At 44.0% G+C, this 18,520-nt stretch overlaps 1 protein-coding gene across 2 annotated transcripts in view; it reads right to left on the bottom strand.

Moving 5' to 3' along the window:
* Positions 1 to 5,328: 5,328 nt before the first annotated feature.
* Positions 5,329 to 18,520, bottom strand: part of ATP6V1G3 (ATPase H+ transporting V1 subunit G3) — a 31,946-nt gene continuing 18,754 nt past the window's right edge. For both annotated transcript variants that reach the window (XM_081194555.1, XM_081194554.1), the window contains 2 exons: positions 7,200 to 7,300; positions 5,329 to 5,970 (listed from right to left, as the gene is read on the bottom strand). In XM_081194555.1, coding sequence (XP_081050681.1) covers positions 5,797 to 5,970; positions 7,200 to 7,300 — 275 coding nt within the window. In that variant the 3' untranslated portion in view covers positions 5,329 to 5,796. The remainder of the gene's footprint in view (positions 5,971 to 7,199; positions 7,301 to 18,520) is intronic.

The following is an 18,520-nucleotide window of genomic DNA, read 5'->3' as shown; positions in this document are numbered from 1 at the left end:
TGATAGATAGATAGATAGATAGATAGATAAGCTGAAAACCACCGAACAGTTTTCTTTTGGGGGAGGGGAAATTCTCAGTGATATTTTTTTGTTCTGGAAAAGCAAAATCATGTTTAAAAGAAAGAAAATACATCTTCCCTCAGTTCTGTTAAAGCCCTGCAAAGTCCCTGGGAAAGTTTGCCCTCTGAAGAAACAGCTACTCCAAATTTGGCACATGAGAATAGCATGGCAGAACAGAGTGGCCATTTGAACGAGCCGCTGCTACCTTTTTCCATGGGAGGAAAAGATAGCGAGGGGCCATTTGGAATGCCGATAAAGTGAGTGGAGAGAAAGAGTTTGCCATGCCCCCCCCCCAAATATCCTCTTCCGTAAGCGAGTTTGCTTTAGACTCCGGATTATCGGTTTCTGCTTCACCAGCCTCCCAGTGGTTGAAAATGGAACACGATTCTAGAAACAGAAGATGTCTTTTGCAAAGTTATTCACACAGCATTAATCGCATTAACCGAGAACGTTTCTTCCCACTGAGGTCCGTGGTGGAAAAGGCCATCTTCTGCCAAGTTAGAATGTTATAGAAGCTTGAGGAACAGTCCTACCATTAGGCAAAATGGGCAACTGCTTTTGGTGGCAGATTTTGGGAGTAAGGTGGCAGCAATAGCAGTCCCCATGGCTGTTGCTCCTTAGGCATTGTCCCTGCCACCACCATATTGGCAGTTGGAGGACAAATCTGCATATGCTACATAGCTTGTCCTGGGACCCTAAAATCGCCTTCAGGAGCAGTGGAAGATGCTGCGATGCAAAGGCTCATTTATGCCAACCTGCCACTTCAAGATTTTATTCTCCATTCCCCTCAAAAAAGGAAAAGGTCCCATCTCCCCCTGTATCCACAAACTATAGAATATTTTCTGCCTGGCAGGGGGAGGGTGAAATCCAACAGTAGTTAACACTGAAGTAGCCCATCTCCCAACTTCCAAAAGGCATCAAGTCATAGCTCAGTTGGTTAGAGTGTGGTGCTGATAACACCAAGGTCACAGGTTTGATCCCCGCATGGGACAGCTGTATATTCCTGCATTGCAGAGGTTTGGAAGGGGGCCTTGCAGAAACCTGCCATGGGGCAAGCCCATTCAGTCTTTGTGCACTGTTGTCAGTACGAGTGAATGGTGCACCTAAGAGATGACAATAAGTTTGCAAGACAGGTCCAAACTCTGTATGCATGCCCACAATTTGTTTTTGAATGATACTCCCAGTCCTGGTATTCAAAGCATTTTGCAAGAGTTGTGTATTCACAACAAACGATTATGTGCCTCACAGCGCAGTGGTTTGAAGCGTTTGCTGTCTCAAAATAAGGGACACTGCACTGTAAACAAGGGCGAGCCACTCTGTAAATGGCCAGAAAACAACATTGCATCAGAGGCCACTGGTAGCTATAAATATAGATAGCACAGAATTGAAGTGATCTTGAAACTGTGGTTAGGTGCAGATCTGTTTGCGATGTCCTATAAACCTATATAGATTTGTTTTGCCGTGTATATACAAAACAGAGCATGCCTGCCTCTTTGCTGCTTAATGAGAGGAAGCAAACGCCACACGCAGTGATTTGTAGAACCTCAGCATGTTTATATTTCTCTTGATCTTCCAGATTCTTTTACTGTGTTTAAACAGGTTTGAGCAGTTCATGTTTTCCCCACACTGATTGCTGTAAGGTTGCAAAGCTAGGCATACTATGCACCTGAATTGATAGTAGGGCTTATTTTATTTGCAAGGGAGATCTCCCTGCTTTCCCTTATTTATGGCCCGTGTGTGTTACAGCTTTCATTTACCAGCAGCACTAACACCAGTCCTTTGTCTCCTTGGAAACACCGAGATCAGGAGTCCAAAGATGCTCTCTCTCAGAATCTCTTGGTGTACCTGCATGGAACTCTGCACATGTTTTGAAACCTCTTGTGCACTGTTTCACCCTTCCCCTTCCCCCCCTCCACTGCCCCCTTTCCCTGATAAACCTCTCTTGGATATTTGGCTTCATTGGAGAAGACTTTCTCACTAAAATCTTCCCCGCGTGCAAAGGCTGCAAAATTAAGTGGCAAATATTTCTCAAGGTTCCATTAGTTTTGCATCCACTGGGTCTTGGGGAAACAATTCCACAATGTGCCTATTTTTTCATAGAGCTTGGTGGCAGTGCCCACTAGTTCTTCAACTAGCAGGATGAGGGTAGGTTTTCCAGGTATGTTTAGTTTGTGGTTGCAACATATTTCAATTATTTGGAGGTCAAATGGGGGCTAATACAAGAATGGGACACGCCAGTAAAATACAATCCCTTTCCCTTGCCCTGATCCCATTAGGGTGTTCCTCAGTGGCTAAATTTGTAATGATTATTTCTTTATTAAGATTTCCAAAAACTTTCTGCTAGAAGGTGATTAAGGAGCTCTGAGCTTAGAGTGATTTTGAGGGGATTGGGTACATTGTGGGTTGCGATTCGGCGCTTCTGCACAAGCGCCGAAACCCGGAAGTAACCTGTTCCGGTACTTCCGGGTTTGGCGTGGTGCAGAACCTCAAATCGCACAACCCGAAGCGTCTGTAACCCAAGGTATGACTCTGTGTGTGTGTGTGTGTGTGTGTGTGTGTGTGTGTGTATATATTGCAAAGAATCTGTAATCCAATATCTGCTGAGGGATTGATCCTGATATTGTTTCAGGATACTTAGTTGAGATCTTTTAAGGTCAAATTTAAAACTTTTTAATCTGACTTAATGATGGCTACTGAGTCTTTTAGATGTTTTATGTGTTTAATATGTCTGGACTATTAATGTTTTATGGACAGGGTTTTTTATTGTCTACATTATGCCAATAAAGCATAATGAATGAATGAATGAATGAATGAAAAAGCTGCATTCACAGAAGGTAAATCTGTTGGTGGGAATTAGCCATGATGGAACCGGAACATCAGTTCCCACTGGAGAGGAAGGCTGTTGTTGTCTTTGCGCCTTGTTTATGGGCTTCCCAGAAGCATCTTGTTGGCTTGTGTTGAAAAGAGGATACAGGGCAACATGGTCTTTTGGTGCGAGCTGCTTGGGCACCTCTTCTCTTCTCTTCTTCCTCAGGAAGAAGTCTCTTGAACTCTCCTTCCTTCTGGCAATTTCCCATGCCCTTTTCTAATCTAAGCCACTCCCAGTGCAAACCTCATGATCATACAGGACTTCTTTTTCTTTGTCTTGTCACGGCAGGGTTTGGGGGAAGAATGAGCAATAGGGACCTCAAATCCAGCTGGGCAAGCTCACCCCATTTCAAAGTAATTCATCTGATTTGCTATTCTGCTTAGCAGGTGACCACACCAACCCACTTCGTTTGACATTGGCTCCCAATCTCTTCTCTCCAGCTCTTCTCAGAGAGCCACACGGATTCTCCACATTGTGAGGAGATGGATGCATAAGGCACAGCCAGGGCAAATTCCTTTCATAGAAACATGGAGCTGCAGAGTTGGAAGAGGTCTAGTCCAACCCCTTGCAACGCAGGAATCCCAATGAAACCATCCATGACAGATGACCACCCAACCTCTGCTTAAAAACACCCAAAGAAGGAGAGGCCGCCACTTCTTGTGTGAGTCTGTTCCACGGTAGAACAGCTCTTACTGTCAAAAAGCTCTTCCTGGTGTTTAGTCAGAATCTCATTTCTTGTAACTTGAATTCATTGGTACGGGTCCTACCCTCTGGAGCAGGAGAAAACGTGCTCCATCTTCTATGTGACAGTCCTTTATCTGTTTGAAGATGGCCATCCTATCTCCTCTCAGTCTCCCCTTTTCCAGGCTAAACATACCCAACTTCCTCATAAGGTTTGGTTTCCAGACTCTTGATCATCTTGGCTCCCCTCTCCTCCACATCATCTAGCGTCTCAAAGCCCTTTCAAAATTGTGGCACCCAGAACTGGACACAGTACTCCAGGTGTGGTCTGACTAAGACAGAACAGAGTGGGATTTTGACTTCCTTTGACTGGGGCACTTGACTTCTTTTGAGCTTTTTTTGGCTGCCGCATCATCCTGTAGCTTCACACATGCATGTCCATTCCTCCCCCTTTTTACTGGGATATTTTATCAAAGGTGACTTGTATCATCATGCCTTGGGGCTTGGGACTAACCTGTTCTCATTCTGATATTAGCAAAACATAACATTATGAAAATAATAATAATGATCTCTTTGCTGATGCTTCTTAGACGAATGTAATCCACTACTATTAACTTTGTGTTGCACGAGTGCGTCTGAGAGATGACTGCTCCTTTTTAGAATAGCAAGTGACATATTAGATTATCTAGTCTGCAAGAGATTATCAGCATCAACACCATAATCTCTGCTCTTTTGGCAGCACCAATCTTGCCCTCCCTCGAAACCTTTCCCAACTGACCCCTTTTCCTTCTTCCTTGTCTTGCCAATGTAAAAATCTTACCTTTAACAGCAGGGGTAGCCAATGTGATATATATCTAGGACTACAACTCCCATCAGCCCAACTAGCATGGCCAAAAGCAAGGGATGATGGGAGCTGTAGTCCAACATCTGGTGGGCACCACATTGGCTACTCGTGCATATATGCTGTTTTAGGCAGCTTATGAAAAGCACAAAATAATGACTAAATATGGAAAGACCAGCTGCTATGCATCGTAGTGAAGGAGAACAAAGCCTGCTTTGATCAATAACATGGATAATCCATAACTGCTGCAGAAGACTCCCTTTAAAGGAGCAATGGGGGTGCAAAATCAGAAAACTTATACCCAGATATTCAACATTATATTTACATCAGAAGATAAAACTGGATGGCTCGCTGGCATTTCTGGAATGCTTCCTGTTTCAGAGCAAAGTTTTAAAGCTGCACCTGGAAGGGCCTAGACTAGCTTGCAGGTGCCTGACCAGCCTGGCCAATTCACACATTCAGCTGGGAACCAAATTGGAGCGGGATGATCCATCTATCCCTAGTATGAAGCCTACCAATGTTAGGTCTTATGAGATTCCTGTCTTAGAACAATAAAAGGGGAAGGGGCAATTACTCTAACTACCAATAAAGCCATCATTGTCCTACATCATTTCTACACAATTATGTCTGGTCTGTAAGGCTACCTAGTGGAGATGATTGTTGCCTCTCCATATGCACCACAGCCACACTTGAAACAAATGTTTTTAATTTTAAAACTAATTATATATCTATAATATTGATGGCACACTCGGTTATTTTAAACCCTCCACATATTGTGACAAACAGATTTCCTGCAACAGGCCAAGTCATGCAAAGCAAACACGTTTTAAGTAGTGGGGAACATAAGTACAGAAGTAAAATACACCCACTGAAAAGCTGCTGGTGTCAAACAATTCTTTATTCTGCCATTGCCCATATTTAAGTGACACATTCTTTGCTACCAAAAAAAGGGTATGTGTGGACGGGTGGAGGAGGAGAAGGTGGGGGAGAATACATCTGACCAAATGTTTGCGTGAAACCTTGCAGGAACTGGTCACATCACATGTCTTAGAAACATCTACATGCTTTGGGCTTTTGTGTATATCGCATGCACAATGGAAAACAGAAAACAATAAAGGCAGGGAAATTATTCTTTCTGATCAAAGGCAGCTCAAGACAGCTGTGGTGTCAGAGGCAGAAAATCCAAATGGCTCCTGCCCAATTCTCACCAGTGCTTAAAATGTAATGATTGACAGCACACTGCCCTGTAACGGTACCTGCAAATCTGCCACCTGAATTGGAAATATTCACTCTGCCAAATAGTAGGGATGGCATTGCTCCTTTGGAAACTTTTCCATGGAAGGATTTAAATGGTGTATGCATAATTTGCGTGGAGTTCAGGGTCAATGTGATACACCTCATTCAAGAGGCGTCCAATCACACTCTCCATGTTCTTATGATAGTTACTAGTGAGGTCCCGGATCTTTGCTGTGGTTTCTTCATCTATTTTTGTCGATAGGTTCCCTTGAGAGCCCATGATCTACAAAGGCAAAACAAGACACATCCCATGAACGAAACAGGAACAAATGAACAAGCTTGTGCCACTTTCTCCAAAGCCAGGCCCAAAACAATAGAAACCTCCTCCCTTAGTCTTCTGCACATACAGTCAATATGGAGGAAGCGAGTTGCGGATATCTTCTCTTGCTACAAACCAAGCTATGGAAAGAAGCATCACAAATCTCTCGCAGTGATTCCCCTTTCCGTAACACGTGGTGCACAGTGATGTATGACGTTGCTTCTGCAAAGCCCAACATGATAGTGGGAGACCATGGGTGGAATTCAAGGTTGTGCTAGTTGGTCATTCCACCAGTGAAGCATTTCTGCTTGCCAGAAGAAATGGTCTCCCCTCTCGCATCCCTTCAGGCTCTTCTGGGGCTTCTTCCAACCAGAGAAGATTTGGGGTAGGTGCAGAGGGAGGAGAGGGGGGGAGCCCTGCTGCTCTAGTGGGAGTACTAGCGCACTGTGTTGGTTGAGTTCGGTCCCTTATCTCACCCTACCAAGGTTTCACACATGAAAAGAATTGGAGGAGGGGAGGAATTGCCGGTAGACTACAAATAATGACTGGAATTCCATCCATGGTCTCTCACTTTCATGCTGGGCTTTGCAGAAGGAACGTCAGACATCAGGCACCCCTGAATTGAAACACCCACAATGGTTTGATGTGCATGGAAGATATATTTAGAGTTATTACTCTAGCTCAGGGGTCAGCAAACTTTTTCAGCAGGGGGCCGGTCCACTGTCCCTCAGACTTTGTGGGGGGCTGGACTATATTTTGAAAAAATAATAATAACGAACAAATTCCTATGCCCCACAAATAACCCAGAGACACATTTTTTTAAAAAAAGGACACATTCTACTCATGTAAAAACACACTGATTCCCGGACTGTCTGTGGGCCGGATTTAGAAGGCGATTGGGCCGGATCCGCCCCCTGGGCCTTAGTTTGCCTACCCATGCTCTAGCTTATGTAGTGTGTCTGGAAACAAATGGAAAGTATCGTTAGCTGCAAGCATGTGAGTTGGGTCTTTGAACAGGAAACACTGTAGGAACTGGACCTATGCATCTAAGCATCTGGGGTGCATGTCACCATTCACGCATAGAGCTGAAATACACATGCTCATTGACATTCCACAGAGAGACTATCCTCAGCCAAGTAAGTGTGAGAAGCAACCCTTAATTTATCCAATCTTCCCTTCGTCCTCTTACTCACATTGGACTGCTTATGTCTGAAATCCTTTTCCCTTTGTAGCCTGTAGTGGTCAATCTCTGCTGTAGCTTCTTCTTTGGCTTGCTTCAGTCTCTTTCCCTTTCCTGGGAAAACAAAAAGGAGAGGTCATTCAGCTGGCATTACAGTACAGTACAAGTTAATATTATTTCGACATAGCCTTTCTTTCATGCCAGGAAATCTCAAGCCTGCGGCTTAGAAAAGGGCACAGAGAGCACCATCCTTGTATTCAAACACAGCGAACCTGCTGCCCGCCACCCCCTTAAGCTGAGCATTAGCCTCCCCTTGGACTAGAAGAAACTCTGCTGCGGGCTTGCATTCAGTGTTTACAACCCTGCAAATAAACCTGTTAGGTTACCAACCACCCTGTGGAGAATGGATACAATGGCCAGAGTTCAACCGGAACACAACATTTCTCCTACAAGTTATCTTTGCTCCTAGTGTAGAGATTCCCCACCTGCGTTAGTTTATCAGGGCTGTTCCACAGAGACTCCTGGTATTTCGTATCTGCATGACATGGGAGCAAGTCTCGAGCTCTCCTGTTCCTCTGCCTGGTGTGCACATGTCGATAACCCAGGGTTGCTAACTTTTGATTTCAAAAACACTGTTCCTCTTGGTGAAACTGGGATGGATATAGGACAGGAGATGAGTCTGAGCCACAGTAGAATCTCTGGCAGATTAGGCAAGGTGTCATGGGCTGGTTGGACAACAGAGGAGTGGTGGGAGGAACCAGCCGGGGAACCACGAAGGGAGCAGTGGTAGGGCAATGACGAGCGGGTGCAGGGAGAAGACTGGGAAGAGAGGTGTTGGACGCTGACGGGGTAACTTGGCTTAGTGAGCAGGGAGATTCTGTGGCAGAGAGAAGTCAAGAATCGGAGGCAGAAGCTGGTGAGTGAGAGGAAGGAGGCCAAGAGGTAGAGATGAGTTAGGCTGGTCAACAGTCATGGGTGTGTCCTCCCTTCTGCTATGGCAGGCTCCCCTCCCCCTGACTCCCAAAACCAGGCAAAGCATGAAACGGAAGGCACAAAAACAGGCTGCACACAGCTAGTAAAAGCTTGAAAACACAGCTCAGTAAAAGTGAATCTTAAGTGAAGCTGGCTGGAGATTTGACAGGTAACTGGCTCTAAAATGGACCCTTTTTAGAGGGGGGAAACCAAGGAGAGCATTTAGAGAATTTGATCCTTGCAGATCACGTCGTGATTCTGTCCAGTGGCACCAATCCCTTAATTGGCGTTTGTCTGTGGATATAATCTCTAGTTTATGTAAATAATAAGAGTTCCAATAAGGCTGGGTGAAATAGCGATAAAAGAAAGGTACATCTACAACACTTTCTGTCCATTGTTAGTACTACCATTCTTTATATGATTTCATATAAACACTCCGAGAAAATTTCTGGCTGTGATAAAAATGACAGTTTCCGTGCTATTCTGCTAAGTGGTATATTTTTTTTTTTCATGTTTCCCTTCCAGGCCCAACCTTCCTCTTTTGTCACTCAAAAAGTCCAAAATGGCTTCTCATCAATTAATTTAACATGTCTCCAGATTGTATTACACCTGATCCTGTGACTCCAGGGATGATGGGATTTGTAGTCCAATAATGTCTGGAGGAGCACAGGTTCTCAGCCCTGTTTAAATTTGTTGAACTGTGTGAATCTTTCATCTTGAGATCAGCTATTGAGGCAGCGCATAGTATCTTATTTCTTTTATTTATTTAAAGGGAGGATATTATTATTATTATTATTGAGTCTGCTTTTTTAACAATGTACATAAATTTCTGAGAGGAAGCACAATTGCGTCCATAGTCACTGAGCCTGTCTTCTTCCTCTGTTCCCCACCTGCTGGCTACAGGAAGGAAACTCGTATGGAGTTTACTGGGCATTTTGATTATGTGCTGACTCCATGATCAGGACCATTTTATTTACAATCTCACATCAGCAACCCAAATGTTCCCAGGCTCCCTAACTGAAAAGGCACTGGGCACTGTCACAATGCGTTCTTTGGTGCAACCATTGATGACTCCCTATCATGCTTTCAGCCTCAAATCAAACATTTCTTCTCTCTCCCCCCCCTCCAATTTCCAACAGCCACAGCCAGAGAACAGATTTTAGTTGTCACTGATGAGAAAAGACATTATTCTGCAAGATTTGCCATATTGATTTGCAGCCAGGAGCCTTTCAGTCAACACCAACTGGATTCTATTTAATGCTGGCAGATTTCCAAGGTACTACAAAGATACAGTTCAGCCACTCGCTGAGTTGCAACATTTACATTTTATGGGGTTCCCCCCTCCCTTTTCTCAACACTTGCTAAATGCAAAGGTGGGTGGGAACATCAAAGGAGGTTTCTAGCACAAATATGCTGCCGACATGAAAGCGAAGGTAAGGTCGAGAATGGGCGGAACAAATCACAAAATGAAGGAGGGGAAAGTTGCGATCTTAAAGGTAATCTTTAGGGAACACTAAAAACAAGGCCGCCATCCCATGCCCACTTACCTGGGAACAAATTCCATTGAACTCAGTAGGACTTACTTCTAAAGAGGATTGCACTGTACATTTTGCAAAGACCCGGGTTACTACAGGACCGGCCCTACCGTTGGGCAAAATGAGGCAACTGCTTCAGGCAGCAGATGCTGGTGATGCAGTAGCAGCATTCCCAGGCCACCATTCCTCCTAGCCTCTCCAGACATTTCACTCTGCTGCCACGTGGCCTGTCCTGAGCCCCCTAATCTGGTTTGATGCCTCAGGTGTAGTGGAAATGCTATTCCTCCACAGGTGTCAATGTAAGGTTCAACTGCTTCTGTGTGCTGAATTGGGGTGGGGGAGACCATCGTGTCCTTCATCTGAGGCAGCAAACTATCATGGGTCAGCCTCAGGTAAGTGCCCACATTCCTGAGTGAATTGCATTTATTTGTTTACTTGGAACTGTAGGTTGAAATCTTAAAAATAAATCCTATGACTTTTTTAGAACCTGAAAACATAGCGCTCAGGTATTCCTTTCATATTTTTCTGGGGTTTTATAATTTGTTGGAAGCCACCCAGAATAGCTGGGCCAACCCAGTCAGATGCATGGCTATCTATCTATCTATCATCTATCTATCTATCATCTATCTATCTATCTATCTATCTATCTATCTATCTATCATCTATCTATCTATCTATCTATCTATCTATCTATCTATCTATCTATCTATCTATCTAGTAAATGGACCTCTGCCTCCCTGCTGAGAGTTAACCATTCCCATGGCCTCTTCAGCAAAGGAGGGAAGTCTGTATTATGGAAAAATATGTCCATTTCAGTTTCTCATTTTTTTTCAATCTGAAATTCAGTTCTCCACATTTCTACATCAGTTGTGATTTTTTATTTATTTAAAAAAATCTCTATGATTTATTTATTTTTGTGTAAAGCGATTTTCACCAGTATAACGTGTTGAGATATTCTACTCTTTGCTAATATACACCATTATATGCACACTTTACCCCAGTATATGCAATTTTGTAGACATTACTTGACTGGACCTGCACGGCAAACTTCAGAGAAGTGTGAATTTTAAAGGATAGCTGTGTTTTGGTTTGCATATTATTTCTGATACTTCAAATCTGGTAAGTTCACCTTCAAATGAGGACTGAATCGAATTTCTTCCCCCGTCTCTAGTGGAGAGTTGGGTACTCCCTCTCACTGGGTAAAATTGTTTGGGTTTTGTGGACTGGTTTTTTTTCTTCAGTTTTTAGAATTCTGTGTTCAAAACCCTTGCAGAATTGTACACATGCACGCAGGCTATTCCAGTGTATGGCTTATGACACAAATAGCCAAGGGGGTATGTGGTGTTTGCCTTCTAGGTGGGTCATAAAGAAAGGGTTAAATGAGTGTGAAGTGATTGGCCAGTGGGAACCCAAGGGGAGGAGTTAGAGTTAGAGTTGGAGTTCTTGGGAAGTCAGTTGGGAGTTGGAGAAGGAAGAGGGAAGATAAGTCTGTGGGTTGGTCGATTGTGTTATGAGACAGTGAGAGAAACTGATAGGAGGAGTCAGATAGACAGTTGGGATAATCAGTTCGCAGTTATTAGGAAAGGTATAGGCCGGTAAAGAAACTAAGATTAAGAAACTGACGAGAAAAATTATCTGAAACCATAAACTTGTTAAGGCTTATAAAATAAACTTGCTTATTTGATTTAATGTTAACAACTGTCTGGACTCCGTGTGTACCCAAGAGAAACAGGTTGGTGGCAGCGGGGAAGCAATCACAGTGGTGGCACAGGGATCAATAGACGGTCAAACGTCCAGGGACCCTGTGTGATCGCCACAGGGTGATCTTCCAGGGTTGTTGGACTCCAACTCCCATCAGCCCCAGCCAACACAGCCAATAGTCAGTGACGATAACTGTAGTCCAACAACAACGACTAGAAGGCACCACATTGGCTATTCCTGGCTTATAGGATGCAGTAGATGATTGGTTCCACCCTCACAGCCACCATTTTGTACCTCATTGGTGGATCTTTGAGTTTAAACAAAAACACAAAGTTTTTGTTTGTGTCAGTCCACTGCCATAAGTCAGTCCACTCATGGCACAGTCCTGCATTTCATAAACACGACAGCAGCTAAGAGCTGTAGCAAGGTGGTTCCCACTTGCGTGGAGAGGCAATCAAGCAAGTTCAAACCGCACAGCTCGCTTCACACAGGATATGATGTTAAGGTGCAGTGCTGCACACATATCCAGCTTAGAGGAGCAAGTCGCAGGTGGATGTTGAGAGCTGTTGTTGTGGCTGAAGACTGTGAGCTATGAAGTCACCAGTTTGAATCTCACCTCAGCCCAAAGGATGTAAAGAAAGCCACTATTTTCTCAGTCACAGCTCACAGGGCTACTCTAAGGTTTGCTCAGATAGTGTACCTTTTCTTTGAAAATGTGACACGTGTCATTGAAAGTCTACTCAATACTGATCCAGAGTAGAACTCAAACGTATAGTTAGCAGAATGAAAACTTAAACATGTTGCATGATTCCCCCCAAAATAGACCAGAGGCAGTCAATATTTCTTCCAGCAGAGCTTTACTGTTGCTGAAGGCAAATGAGCCTATAGGTCACAAATCCAATACATTCAGGATTGGCACTGTCCACAAGAAATCCAGTTTCAAGCTGACTTAACTTAAACTTACAACAACTTATAATAAGTCTAAAACTTATTTTAGACTTGCAACATGTAAATCTTGTCATGCTGTAAGCCACCTTGAGCATTGATTTTAACTGTGGAAAGGCAGCATACAAATAAAAAATGAAATGAAATGAAACTTAACACTATATACAGAATGCCACACCAGAAGGAAAAGAGATGGCCTTATTTTTATAGTAAGCATGATCTTGACGGAAAGAGATACTGTAACAGAACCAGTTTAAACCAGCTGTACTCAGCTTCTCTGAAGGAATAACCCAAACATCACGAACCTTCTGCTTGTTTCCTTCACACAGAGAAGCTTCTAGAAGCTTCCAGAACTCTCTTGAGTTAATCAGAACAGGAAAGATCTCTACACATCAGATCAATACTTTCTGCACTAAGAAATGCAAACGGACGACATGAATTAAGTAGTGTATAATTAAAATGAGGCCCATGTGCACCCACTCACATTCATCCCTTGTTTCTTGCAACTTTTATTTGCCTCCTGCTGTCAGAATTTAGGCTGTAAGCTCCTTAGGGTTTAGGGTGGCCAGTTGCATATCACTTGCAACAGGGATGCCAACTTGAATAAAATATGGGGGGGGGGCAGGTAAGCCCCATCCCTAATGATCACATGATGCGATGCACACGCACCATTTGAATGGCAATGCCCATCGACTTAGAAGGGATGGTCCCCTCAAATATTTTAGGGGGTGGGCGGGCAAAGGGACCTTGGCTCCTAGGAGTTGGCTCCTATGCCTTGCATATTGCATTTCATTCCTCTGGAAAGTAGGAGACGTGGCTATCCTGTCAGGGGAAAGGAGGGCCTTCATTTTCTTGGTGCTATTTTTGTTTCTTCCTTTGCATTTAATGGGCATTTTGTTGTTGTTTCAGTTGTGCAGTCAATGTACACATGTACACATGTACATTGTATATGTACACATGTACACATGCAGAACTGCAACAACAACAAAATGCCCATCAAATGCAAAGGAAGAAACAACAATAGCACCACAGAAAGAGCAAAAAGAAGAAATAGAAAGCAAAACTTACTGGGGTGGTGGTGGGGATCGGGTCTACAGTACTGACTCATCCTGAAAGTGCTATGTGACTTTTTATCACTCCACTAGTAGTAAAATTTTCCATGTTATGGAAACCGAAGAGATAACAGAAGTCGGTATAGCTATCAAAAAGTCTCTCTCACACAAAAGGAGGATGAGGAGAGCATGAGGAAAAGAATCATACTCAAGGCACCTATTCTTAAAATCACAACGCTCCTTTAAGTACAAGCTTGGATGGAAAGACCAATGGAACTGGTCTCTCACAGAGGAGTCAGCCATGTGGACCTTGCTTCCTGTCTCCCCTTGTGCTGCCCATAAGCGCCGTATATGCTACTGGGAACACTGCAAACAGCTAATTATAAAAGAATTCCTATTCCACCGTCTCATAAAATACCAGGGCAGCATACAACAATAAAACATGAAAAGTAAACCATTAAAAATAGAACAAAATAACCATCAAAATGACTGGCTACTCATGAAGATTTTAAACAGTGACATAGACCTGTGGGCATAAAAATGTCATCAAGAAATGCCTGAGAGTGATTGAGGCTAGGTAGGCTTTTAATACAGGGGACAACTGTCTACACTCCTCCAGACAATATCAGTGATCAGGCTTGGATATAAAGGCTTGCTTGGGCAAGGCCAGATTAAGTCTTGTGGTATCTTAAAGACTAAATAATAATAATGGTATAAGTTTTGCAGACTACAAGGAATACTATGGGCCTCTGGTGTTTCAGAGATTCCAGCAAAAACACAAGTGGTTTACAAAGATCAGTAACCAATCATAAAACCTCAGAGTTTTAAAACCACCCATCTATTTTCCTCATCCATGTCACCATTGTCGCTTTGCACAGAAGTCCAGCACAAACCTCAACATGCAACGCCTGTTCACATTATACTTCATCTAAGACTCTACTTCGTTCACACAGAACACTACAAATCACTTCCTGCTCCCAAACCTCCAAACTTTCTCCCCATGTATTAATTACTTTGTTTGTGGGGCGGGGTAGCAGGTAGGGAGAGATACCTCAGATAAACAAGGCTATACTATATTAATTACAAATGAACATTGTTTCCGCTGACCTGACTGACCACTGTTACTGGGCCTGGGCAAACTGCAGAGATTCCATGGACTGGGAAATAAGAAATTACATTAAAGGGAAGGGAGAAAAGAGCAGCTCTTTAGGACAAACGGATTCCTATCTCCATGTGCCGAAACAATTCACACTTCAAGCATAGCTCTGACTTCGTTAACCAGAAGGTTGGTGATTCGAGTATGTTTCCGAGCACAATTCAAAGTGTTGGTGCTGAACTTTAAAGCCCTAAACGGCCTCGGTCCAGTATATCTGAAGGAGCGTCTCCACCCCCATCGTTCAGCCCAGACACTGAGGTCCAGCACTGAGGGCCTTCTGGCGGTTCCCTCACTGCGAGAAGCCAAGTTACAGGGAACCAGGCAGAGGGCCTTCTCGGTAGTGGCACCCACCCTGTGGAATGCCCTCCCACCAGATGTCAAAGAGAACAACAACTACCAGACTTTAAGAAGACATCTGAAGGCAGCCCTGTTTAGGGAAGCTTTTAATGTTTGATGCATTACAGTGGTACCTTGGGATGCGAATGGGATCCGTTCTGGAGCCCCGTTCACATCCTGAATGGAACGTAAGACACGACGGCGCATCTGTGCATGCGCGGGTTGCATTTTGCCGCTTCTGCGCATGCGCATGACGTCATTTTGAGAGTCTGTGCATGTGGGAGCAGCGAAACCCGGAAGTAACGCGCTCCGTTAGTTCTGGGTTGCAGCAGAGCGCAACCCGAAAGCACTCAACCTGAGGCACATTCAACCCGAGGTATGACTGTACTGTATTTTAATATTTTGTTGGAAGCCGCCCAGAGTGGCTGGGGAAGCCCAGCCAGATGGGTGGGGTATAAATAATAAATTGTTATTATTAAATTATTATTCGAACCCACCCAGGGACAGTTGTGGGCAGGATTCCTGCATTGCAGGGGGTTGGATTACATGACCCTCAGGGACCCTTCCAACTCTACAATTCTATGATAGTAAAGGTAAAGGGACCCCTGACCATTAGGTCCAGTCGTGACCGACTCTGGGGTTGCAGCGCTCATCTCGCTTTATTGGCCGAGGGAGCCGGCGTACAGCTTCCGGGTCATGTGGCCAGCATGACTAAGCTGCTTCTGGCGAACCAGAGCAGCGCACGGAAACGCCATTTCCCTTCCTGCCGGAGCGGTACCTATTTATCTACTTGCACTTTGACGTGCTTTCGAACTGCTAGGTTGGCAGGAGCAGGGACCGAGCAACGGGAGCTCACTCCGTCGTGGGGAATCGAACCGCCGACCTTCTGTTCGGCAAGTCCTAGGCTCTGTGGTTTAACCCACAGCACCACCTGCGTCACTGAAAGGGGAAGAAACCAGGCTAGCTCATCTATCTGCACATTTTGCTTCCTAACTTTCTTAATAGGAGGCTCCCTAACTTACGGTTGCTTTTTTAAAAGGAAAGCTCAGAGTCTGCCCCCCTTTGGAGGCAGGGCCCTGGTGTAACTGCTCCAGGTGCACCATTGATAATCTGGACTTGGCTCAGGTGCTCCTTAAGATATCCCGATCCCAAGCTGTTTTAGCAGAGATCAGTTCCTGATCAAATGAAGAAGGTATACGTGCATACGGTTTATATAAACAGCAGATTTAGGATCAATGCTTGGAGGCTGGCACAATTGCCTCCCGCCCATGTCAACTCTATGTACAACTGATGTTTAAAAACCATCTAATATGACATGGGAACACAAAGGAATTGCAAGAAGAGCAGCACAGACCCAAATCCCCTAATGAGAGCACACTCTTAGGCGTTTTGGTTCGCCGATCAGCTCGCTGTGGATGCTGTGATCTTGGTGAACTCGTAAATGGCAAAGCACAATCTCTCGGCAGCATATATTGATTACAAGACAGCCTTTGATTCTCTGCAGCCTTCTTGGCTGCTTCAAATACTTAGAGGGTACAAAGTGAATCCTGCTAGTACAATAGTCCTGCTATTGATAAAACGGAATGTAAATATTGCCACAGGATTGCTACCAGATTACTGGGGGTGAAACTGTTGCAGCTGCAGTTTCAAGGTAATACGTGACCAGAGTTTGGGGCTTGACAAAGGAATCGTCACGGTGGCCAGAATTTTTGGAAGGAAGGAATGTCCTTTGAATATGCTGTACAGTGGTACCTCAGGTTACATACACTTCAGGTTACATACGCTTCAGGTTACACACTCCGCTAACCCAGAAATAGTGCTTCAGGTTAAGAACTTTGCTTCAAGATGAGAACATAAATCGTATTTTGGCGGCGCGGCAGCAGCAGGAGGCCCCACTAGCTAAAGTGGTGCTTCAGGTTAAGAACAGTTTCAGGTTAAGAACAGACCTCCGGAACAAATTAAGTACTTAACCCGAGATACCACTGTAAATGTGTTTGCAGCCCAGCAGTAGGCAGAGCCAGCTAATTCTGGTTTTGTCCCCATATTACCGTATTTTTCGCTCTATAAGATGCACCAGACCACAAGACGCACTTAGTTTTTGGAGGAGGAAAACAAGAAAAAAAATATTCTGAATCTCAGAATCCAGAACAGCAAGAGGGATCGCTGCGCAGTGAAAGCAGCAATCCCTCTTGCTGTTCTGGCTTCTGGGATACCTGCGCAGCCTGCATTCGCTCCATAAGACGCACACAAATTTCCCCTTACTTTTTAGGAGGGAAAAAAGTGAGTCTTATAGAGCAAAAAATATGGTACTTTCGGTTGAGTTCTACAAAGGCAACACAGACACTAAGAAGGAGGGAGCTGACAGCCAGGGCCATTTCTCTGGACCAGATGTAAATAAAAAGAGAGGCAGGTGGTGCTGGCTGAGTTGAGACGGAAGTTAGCAGGATACTGCCCCATCTGCCAAAACGGATCACCTTCCTTTTCACGTGTGCATGTATGCATGCGGATATAAGTGCATTAAAAAGTTATTTTGTATCACTATTCCACAATTGCTCCCATGCACTTATCTCAATATTATTACCATTACCCATTGCCCAGTGTATCATTGAAGATTTCACATGTTCATTTTTTGTTTCCCATTCTAATAGCATCTTATATATTTTCGACAACACATTCACATTGCCTTCTAGCAGGTTTCTCTCTAATTGGGAGGTTTGACTCCCAAAGCCCAATTTTTTATCTATTTTAAAGACTCCATCCTCTTAGCCAGGGGTCAGCAAACTTTGTCAGCAGGGGGCCGGTCCACTGTCCCTCAGATCTTGTGGGGGCCCGGACTATATTTTTTGGCTGGGAAATGAACGAATTCCTATGCCCCACAAATAACCCAGAGATGCATTTTAAATAAAAGGACACATTCTACTCATGTAAAAACACACTGATAATCCTGATAATGACTGTCCGCGGGCCGGATTTAGAAGGCTATTGGGCCGGATCCGGCCCCTGGGCCTCAGCTTGCCTACCCATGCTCTTAGCCTTCCAATGATGAAAATATGCATACCCTTTAACATTTAGCTGATGAATATAGTGACATCCTATTCTATTTAATTTATTAATTATTATTATTATTGTTGTTGTTGTTGTTTTGTTGTTGTTGTTACTATTATTATTATTACTACTACTACTATACTATACTATACTATACTATACTATACTATACTATACTATACTATACTATACTATTATGATACTATTTATACCCTGCCCATCTGACTGGGTTGTCCCAGCCACTCTGGGCAGCTTCCAAAATAAAAATAATCATTAAACATTATAAAACTTCCCTATACAGGGTTGCCTTCAGATGTCTTCTAAAGGTTGTATAGTTAGTTAGTTACTTACCTCCTTGGCTCAGGAGTCACATATCTCCATACCCTCCAACATTACTCCAATGAAAGCAGGGACATCCTAAGGAAAAGTGGGACTTTCTGGGATCAAACCAGAAACCAAGATGGGTTCTGTAAACCTGGGACTGTCCCTGGAAAACAGGGACAGTTGGAGAGTCTGAAATATTGAAGAGCTGGAGTACAACTTCTCCTCCTTCCAGCCACACTCAATCATCCTGTCTCTAATATTGGAATTC

This window comes from Podarcis bocagei (assembly GCF_964188305.1).
Source record: "Podarcis bocagei genome assembly, chromosome: 5".
In the NCBI taxonomy this organism is placed as follows: domain Eukaryota; kingdom Metazoa; phylum Chordata; class Lepidosauria; order Squamata; family Lacertidae; genus Podarcis; species Podarcis bocagei.
Note: the sequence above shows the minus strand (reverse complement) of the source record. Positions and strands in the feature narration are given on the sequence as shown.